This window comes from Rhamphochromis sp. 'chilingali' (genome assembly GCF_963969265.1).
Source record: "Rhamphochromis sp. 'chilingali' genome assembly, chromosome: 8".
NCBI lineage: Eukaryota > Metazoa > Chordata > Actinopteri > Cichliformes > Cichlidae > Rhamphochromis > Rhamphochromis sp. 'chilingali'.
The window spans coordinates 33,613,464-33,623,043 of NC_137935.1; the positions used below are offsets into that span (position 1 = coordinate 33,613,464).

A 9,580-nucleotide genomic window follows, 5' to 3' on the forward strand; every position below is an offset into this window, starting at 1 on the left:
CCACAAATTCCTGACAGCCTGATGTGTTGCATTGTAGAAAGATTCTTCTGATTTAACTGGTTTGGCACCAAAAACATAATAATTTTTTTTCTCGACCCAGTTTTAATGATAAATAACAGGGTCTGTATACTGGGTCTGTCCAGACATACATTTTTCTGTCATCTCTGTTTTCGACTACATTTTATGGTGAATTTTGCTTCAGAAAAAGCTTCAGTCTGACGCAAAACATATGAGTTCAGCGTTTTCAGAACTTTGAGTACCAGTTATTAAAGCAAAGCTACAAGACAACTGTGCGTAATATCGTCTCCAGTGTGTTTTACGCACGTCATGGCTCATGACCTCCAATTTGTTCCCACCCCATGCCCTCACATATGACTCAAATGGTGCTAAAAAAAAGTGTGCACCTCTAGGAATTTACTGTGGTTTTCAGACTGCAGCACCGACCAGCAGAGAACAGTCTGAAAGGGGACGTGCGCCACAGCAGGATACGACGCCAGGGCGGCCGTAAAGCTAGTCTAGCTCTGAGGCACTTTAGAGCTGTATACCCCCCCCCCCCCCCCCACACACACACACACACACACACACACACACACACCACCACCACCACCACCACAGAGGTTATTGTCCAATATTGTCCACCACTCAGTAAAGACGATGGGGGGAGACGAGTTGACTCTGTAAATATTCAGCATCCATTCTCCTTTTTCAGGGTGTCGTGGGCCATAGCATCCTTTAGCCTGTGATCAGTCACTGAAGGCAGAGACTCAATTGTGAGCGAAGGTTCGCTTTCCTTCACTGTCTAGATGAAGAAAGGCGACGCCATCATCACCTAAGTGACAATCGAAGTGGATATTCGGACTGGTGCATCAGATGAACTTATCAATATTTGACTTTGGAAAATATCATAAATTGCGGTTACAATTCACTGACTTTTTAGTGGCACTGATGCATTTCTCATTAATATTATTACATCCTTGAGTTTGGACCAAATCAAAGCGACAAATATGAGTGGTGGGCCTACATGGATGAATACGCCAGCTGGAGATGTACACTGTCTAAAGCCTGGACCGAAAGTCCTGAAATCTTCGTGTGACTCGCGCAAAACTAAAACTGAAAAGCCCTGCAGCACCTGATCATCCCTTTAACGTCTCAGTCCACTCACCTATGGGCTTTCCACTGAGCAATAGGGACTTCGACAGAGGGGGTCACTGTCATTCACCTTCATGTACGCAGGGAAGAGATACCCCACAGGCTTAGTAGGTTTCAATTAGCACTCGTCTTTAAAAAAAAAAAAAAAAAAAGGGGGGGGGGGGTCGCTTCAAATGTTGTCCTTACTGTCAAAAACGCGCCAAGACAAAAGATAGAAGCTGGCTTTAAAATAAGCAGGACTAACGGGGGTCTTTCACCTGCTAATGAGGGTGTCATTATCTGCGGGCTGAAGCTTATTATCATCAGCCAATGAATCCTGCGGGTTTTCATAAGGCGGCTTCAAAGAGAGGAGAAAACTGTTTATTTTCCACCGAAAACGCGTAAAGAGTGATTTCATTTCTATGCTGTGGCAGAGCGTTATTTCAGCCATTAAAGCCAAATTAATCATGAGTAGTAAGGTCAGGGATTTTTCAGGTTGTAGGGAACAGTGTTACTATGCAAATGAATGTTTTACCCCATCTGAGTAGTACAATAAAGTGTAGAAGAAGCTGGGAGTTAAACTGCGTTGTGTTTTCGTTTCTTCTAAAGTTTGAACCATCACTCTTTTCGATGACGGATGTGACGATTTGGGATAGATCCCGTTGAAATTGGATATTATCGAATTTTTAAAAAAAAGCCACAGAGGGGCAAATGGAAAACAGAAAGTGAGGCATGATGCATACCTCGACCCTTTTCTTTTAAAGCGACATCGAATCTCCGTGTCCAATCCATTACCGGGGGATGAGATTCAAAGTCAAAAATCTTTCCCGATGAGAAATAAATTAGTTGCATCATGCTTGGACGGCATTCACAAACACGTATATTTGTCACATCAATCAGGACACTTTTCCATCAGTGTATTAGAGGAGCGGGCTAATTATTTGATTTGAGATAGGATTGAGTTTTTCAGGTGAAAGAAAGTTCAACTTCACAAAGCTCGGTGCTTTACACAAACCACACACAACTGTATGAAAGTTGTTCAAAATAAATTAAAACATGACAATACATTAACACACACCATAAATAGTAATAATTTATATTTGGCCTTGTTACATGTTGACTGTAGGGTCCTTTTATTTCTTCAAGTTTATTAGGCCGGCTATTTTTAGTAGGCTAAAGTTGTGGACCACTTTTTAAGTTAAACTGTGTGATTGTTTCTTTTGCGGATATATTTTTACCACTATAGCCTGTATATTTTAATGGCATATAAAGCAACATTTTCTCCGTTGTTGAGATATTGCCTAATAACTTTATAGACCACTCTTTTACTTCTTACACTAACATTTCTTACTTATGTTTCACTAAAGTTGCCTACCGTCTTTGATTCAGCTGACGTTTTGTTTTAGTTTTTCTGTTTACTGTAGTTTTATTTTTAAATTTTTTCGTCCATCTCTGTATCCATCACTTTTAAGAGCAACACACACACACACAAGGAAGTGTATGATTATACAATAAGGCTTTATTGTATAATTTGCTGCTTTTTTGTTATTTAAAAGTTGTTGCTTCAGTGCTTTATGGAACAATACCATTTACGATGTAGCTATGGTTTAATTGTTTAATTGTGTATCTGTATTTATCTTTACTTCTACTCGACTGCATGGGTTTTATATATATATAAGACCCATATATATATATATATATATATATATATATATATATATATATATATATATATATATATATATATATATATATATATATATATATATATATATATATATATATGCATTTACCTTGCTGTTGCCAGACACTTTCATTTTCGATGAGTGTTTGAAAGCATCCTATTCTATATTGTATTGTTCAATGAGAACTAAATGAAGAAACATAGGATGTCACTGTGCTCTGCCAAAATGATGTTTAGTCTACAATGACTAATGGAAACAAAGAACATGTAAGCTGGTCTGTATTTTAAGCTAATAAAACTAGTAAGCTGGGCATGCGCTGCATTATATATGTATAGGCAATGGGTGGAAACTAAAGATAAATAAAAAGAAACTATGTAAAGCGACATACATGCAAGCATTAAATTTCGTAAGGTTAGCATTGCTAAAAGAACATGTCGTTTGTAAATGTTTGTAAATGTGCCTCAAACTATTTACCAGAAATCTTTGTAACTGCACTTAGGGGGCCGGTGCACACTCAAACCTGTGAACCCCCGCTCGTTTGCATGCTGCTCTAATGATAGCAAAAGAGGTGCGTATTCCTCGAAGAAATCCGCTGTGTAAGAACATCAATTTATGGGGTGTGGAACTTCTGGTCAACACGTGATCGGAAGAATGCACGAGCTGAATCTAACCAGCAATTAGACGGTGAACAGTCAACACTGTTGTTTTTATTTTTAATCTGTTCTGCTGGGTTTATGTTATAAGGGAAAAATCTTGATGCTCAATGGCTTAATTTATGTGAACTAAAAGGAAGCCTTGTATGAGTAGGTAAACACGCATGACAAATCTCAGGCTGTGATATTAACGCGCACATCAGCATCCAACTCATACTTCAAAAATGTATTTACTTTTAATCAGCGTTTAGCCGCTGAACGTTTGCATAACTAGACCTACATGAGAAGTGCAACCATGTTGACACTAAGGGATGAAATTTGTACTCTTTTTTTTTCTTTATTGCGTGTAGCATCCTTTGTCCAGCAGGGGGCATGTTTGACGCACAGCAGGGAGCTAAATGTGTCAAGTTGGATCATACAGCATTCAGTGTATGACCACTCATTATGTAAGCGAGAAGAAGAGACCATTGTCTTCAGCCTAGTGAGGAAAATGAAAAATGGAGCAGATGCTCATGTTTCCTTTATTACTGAAATGTGTTTATGTATGTAAAACAGCACATAAAGAACATTTCTCTGTGCAAATACATTTGGTACTTCAACAACAACCACAGAATCTCAGAAAAAAAAAAGAAAAACGTTTTTCTAGGTCCTCTGAAGTAAATACAATATGCGTACATCTGTCAAAGGTAAACCCCTTTACTTGTGTCAAATAAGAGGGTGAAAGTGCATCAAATACAAGTTGGGAAAAGGTCAAGCAGGATGATTGAAAGCGACATCAGATTTAGAAGGGGAGGGGGGGGTGTTTAATAATCAGGTTAAATTGCTTTGCTCTTTCCCCCTGCAGTGAGGTAGGGATACTAGTGCTTATAAATTTTTTAAAAAGAAAGAAAAAAACACTTTGGTGTCCAGATTGAATTCAAATTCTATATTAAATGCTGTCACGGAGTTAGAAGATATCACAGTATTCAAATTCACATTTGTCATGGAGCACATTTGGCAGTGTAAAGGTCTCACACTGCACCCCTAATAACTAACCGTATAGGTTATAGCAACAGCAACATTCACAGACTTTACCACTGACTCATGATAAAGCCTGTGAGCTTCAGCCTCTTTCATCCTAGTGCATTACATGCAGACCCGCAATGCCTTTCAGAGCTATAAATTACATCATCTAAATTATATTATGCTTTAGTTTACTCCAGGCACCGGAATAGCACAAACCCTCTCAGAGCATATTGTACTGTTTTTCTCTCTTGAATGCCTCTTCCTAATCCCAGCCACACACAGCTCACGGGGCTCTTTATGTATCCAGAGGTAATTATGACTCACAGGATGTCTCAGGAGCCAGAATGACACCAAATGTATCCTTTTAGGAGTTTTCCTTCATAGCTTTAAAGATGTATCACTGGCTTTTCACACATGGCTTTAAAGGAAGAAAACGGGCGGGTTTGGAAGCAGCTGGGAGTGGAGCCTGGATCATTTAGCAAACAAGGGCAGGTTGCTTCCTTCTTCAAAACCACACATTTTTCATGAGCAAGTGTGCTAAACATTGGAAACCCTGTTTCTCATTGATGTGATGGGAGAGGGAAATCCCTTCCAGCACCCACAGCTGGGTGCTGTCTGCAGCAGGAGGCCCGTGCAAGATTTCCATTATTATAACAGTGACGTTTTGCTTCATTCAGCAACAAGGTGAGGCACACGAGTCAGGAGACGCACCGTCTCTTCCAATTAAAAAGAAAAAAAATAAAATAAACCTATTAAAAAAGCCTTGACCTTTCAGTAGCCAAACATGCACAAATGAGGCAAAACACAGGTTCAAAATCACAAGCTTTGCAGTTTTCCTGCAGTGGTACCCTGCAGGGCGAGGTTAAAGCACAAGGTTCATGAAGAGTCCTTAAGAAAGGCTGATCACTCCCACACCTCTGCACCTGTCAACTATTTACAAGGTTAGATTGTGGATGCATCTTCTACTGTACCTGCATCTGCATCTTAGAGGCTCTCCATGCAAACATATACAAGCAACCCTTCATAAGAACCCTGGAAACTCAGTTAATCTCATAACTGAGATGAGATATCAGCAAATATCAGTACATTACAATAGTGCTTTGTTGAGATATGAGTGAACGATCGTGGACAGTTATCATACAGTGATTGGCATAGTGGGATATGCATATTATTCAGCAGGGTAAGGTGGTGAGGGTGTCAAACCTTGGAAATAAGCACTTCAACATTCAGCCATATACAAACCAAATACAGACTTAGGCCCAGGCAGAGGGTCTAAGACTTGGAGTTCACTCATGGAGATGCCCAGACTGCAAATTCAAGTGCATAACTTAAGGGAAGAAAAAACAACATATCAAGGATCATGTCGGCCTATTGCTCCAACAACATGAAGGCCTTCGGGTGTTTGCTATACTCATAAAAGGCCATTTTGGGCAAGATTTATTCCTAGAAAAGTAAAGGGAGCAGGAGTTGCCAGTACTATGTACATCACCACCCACACACCCACAGCAGCCTGCAACATCTCAATCGAAAGTCAGAGGCGGCAGCCTATCAGGCGTTTCTCCGGGAGTTACTGGTGGCGGATGAGCGGCCTGTCTCATGGTCCGGTCTGTATTTGAGCCAGCAGATGAGCCATGTGACGACGACCGAGAACATGGCCAAGATGCTGGCTACCGACAGGCAAATGGGTCCCGCCGGCGAGGGAGGAATGCTGTGGCTGTGCACAAAGATCAGGCCCATGAACAGCAGCACCAGCATGGAGAGGAAGGAGAAGATCACGCACACGCAGCCGGTGGTCAGCGCCACCCTCTTGCAGCTCTGACAGCTGTCGTAGCGCACCGAGTCCTGGGAGAGGGTTGTGGCCGCGGACACGGTGGTGGACGGGGTCGCCTGACTGGCGCTGGACGCCCCCGACGCCTCCTCCCGGCGGAGGGCGACGAGAGCCGGGTGCAGCGGGGGAGGGTACGGCGGCAAAGCGTCCTGAGGCAGGGGGTCCGAGTCGATGTAGAGCGGGAAATCCTCCGTCACCTTCGTGTTGTTGGGGAGGTTCTGTATCCGATAATCCGGAACCGGGGTCCGGTGGCGACAGACGGGGCAGCTGATGCGCCATGGCCGCTCCTCCCGAAGGTGAAGCGTGTTCAGGCACTCCTCGCAAAACGTGTGCAGGCACTCTAGGATCTTGGGAGCCCGGCGGTCAAGGTCGAAATAATTGTAGCAGATTTTGCACTCGTACTCCTCGTAGGGAAACGCCGAGGAGGCCTCGCCGGGGGGTTCCGCTCCACTCGATGCCAGATCTACCTCTGCCATGTCATCTTTCGCCATTCACATTCTCCGGTGAACACAAAGGGAGCTGGCGGACAGATGCTGATGACGGTGCACGTCTCTCCTTCTCTGCCCCCTCCTCTCCTCTCCCCTTTCATTGAAACGCCATCATCCGTGTGCAGACATCACCGCTCATGTGTTTTCTTTTTTTTATTGTTGTTTTTGGTTCTTTAAAAAAAAAATAATAATAATAATCCTCCCTCTGCGTCCTTTTCATGTGGAGCCGCACGGACGCAGTTCGGGATCCAGGTAAAATATTTCAAAAGAAGCCTTCGTTTCCTGTTCGCCTGTGTGGGAATAGATGATGTAATGGTGGTGACTCCGGTGGGAAGGTGGGGGGGGGCTCATCCATCCAGAGAGTCCGAGAATCCCACAAAACAGAGAGAGAGAGAGCGAGAGAGAGAGAGGGGGGACTCTGCGTCTTAGAGTCCTGTTAGAGAGCTGCTGTTGCTGTTCCCGCTGTGGTAGTGCAGCAGGCTGCCTATGATGACAGCCATGCTGGCTGGGAATTACGTAGACCCTGGCTCACAATAGGATGCGCTTATTTGGTCAACTGGGGGCGTCAATTCTCTGTTTCCTGTAACACGAAACATCAAAACTCACACGGTGTTCTGGCAGACAGAACGCGGTGTGTGACAGTGCAGAGCGACAGTGAGCATCAACAAGTTTCACGTGAACCAAGGAGGCTCTTCAGAATCATTTACACCTGTAGTCTGAAAAATACATAGCTGGTGTAGGCTGTAGATGGAGGACAGACAACAATCATGGTCATAGTCGTTTCGAACTTCATACCTGCCCCAGAGGAAGTGAGGGACTAAAGCTGAAGCATAACATCTGAACATTTAGGGCAAATCCAATTAGCCGTTGGGTTATCAAATTAAACTCTAAAGTATGAACATGAGCTCTCAAATGAGAACCCTTTGGAGAGGTATTTTAAAGAATGAGCAGAATTGGAATCATCTGAGACACACATTTGGTTTGACCTAAGGCCAGGGTTCTCAACATGCAGCTCGCAGGCCAGTGACGCCTCCTCTCTAGAATCTTATGCAGTCCCTCAAACGTGAAAGGAAAGAACGCATTAATTCATACAGAGTTTTAGTTGCTGTAGGGCAGGCAAATACTAATGCAATCAAATGCATCCTACACCCCTTTTCACCTGATGTCGGAACCTTCCATTCCATCAAGTCGCTGCGGGCTGTGTCAGCCTGACATTTCTAGGGAGCTGCACTTCAGGTTAAGTAGAAAGTCACTTTGTAGAGTTAGAGTTTCCAGTTATGTCGTTACAGTGCAGATTTCCCACAAAAGTCTAAATCAGGCATAAAAGGTGAAAACTCAGAGATTTTTTATGACCTACCCTGATACATATATATTTCTAGTAGTTCCTCTCTCACACCGCAAAATACAGGAAGGCCAAACTGACTCATTAACATTTTGCAGCACGCAATTTACTGCTAATTGGCCTAAGTGTGTCTTATTTTTGCATTTAATATTGAAATGAACTGACTGCACCTGTGTTTAGAAAACTGTGGAACTTTTGTAAACACCTGTAGAACTAACCACACTTATAAGCACTCACACGCTATTTCACCCTGTTTAGTAAACCTGGTCCACAGTGGCCCAAACTCTGGTTTATTTGTGCAAGGGACCAACTGCCCAGAAGCATCCATGGTGCATTTGCAGAATGTGTGAGGGCACCATGAATGCTGAATGTCATACACAGGTTTTGCCACGCAGAGTCGTCTTTTTCAAAGAAGGTGTTGCATATTTCAGAAAGCCGGTACCTTCCATTATAGCAGGATGGTTCCATAGACGAATAGTGTGGATTAACTGCTGCCCAGATCAACTGAAAAGAGTCAGAACAATAAGCAGTGAAAAACACAGCAAAGAACACCCTCGGACTGTTAAGAAGCCAACCTCCTATTATATGATTGAGCAAGATGGAAAAAGTTTTATTCCAAAACTACAGCAACTGACCTCCTGAGTTCCCAAAAACCTGCAATATTAGTGATGTCAGCATAAGCACAAAGAAGAGGTGATGCAACACAGTAATAAGCACTGTGTTATCATATTTAAAATGGGCAAATATTTGAACATGTCAGTTTTCATTGTACCCTTTCCATCTGAAGAGGTTAAATTATGTCTGAATCACTGCATTCTGTTTGTAATCACAATTTACTTTGCACTCTAACAGGATGATATAACCGATTTTTGTATTAGGTCCCAAGTAACCACGGGTAAGTTAGTTTACTGTTTGGTTATTCAATGATATGAGAAAATGAGCACCAACAATGAGTTTAGGTTTTGCACATATAAAAGTGAACATGATAATGTCTACAGAATGGTCACAACTGACCTGTATCCACATCAGAGCTGTTCCCAATCAAAGCTCACTGCTGTACTGTACAGTTAAGTCTCTGCTGTGGTGAAAAATCACAGGCAGATTAATTTTGTGGATAACCACCTCATGACCATAAAATGTTGATTTACGTAATAAACATTTTTTGAGGGTGAATTGAACATGTGCACTTGGGCTTCGTGGAATAATGTTTATTATTATTTTAAATCAATGATCAATTAATTATTGATAGAAAAACAAATAGTTATTATTAAGAAAATACCTATAGCCTGCAGAATATGATGTAGAAATGTGACCCTGGCAAAGGTTTCCACTTAGGGACCTGACACATGACACAAATAAACAAAGCATTGAAATCATAAAATAAATCTTAAGCTTAAAAAACCAGAAAAATTAGAAATAAATTGAATACTATAGACTGAAGTCTGATGGGG

The 9,580-nt window shown here is 42.1% G+C and overlaps 1 protein-coding gene across 1 annotated transcript; it reads right to left on the reverse strand.

Moving 5' to 3' along the window:
* Positions 1 to 3,980: 3,980 nt before the first annotated feature.
* On the reverse strand, positions 3,981 to 9,292 carry rnf228 (ring finger protein 228). Its single transcript, XM_080889284.1, has one exon. The coding sequence runs from the start codon at positions 6,788 to 6,790 to the stop codon at positions 6,020 to 6,022; it is 771 nt and encodes a 256-aa protein (XP_080745410.1). The 5' UTR covers positions 6,791 to 9,292; the 3' UTR covers positions 3,981 to 6,019.
* Between the last annotated feature and the right edge of the window lie 288 nt (positions 9,293 to 9,580).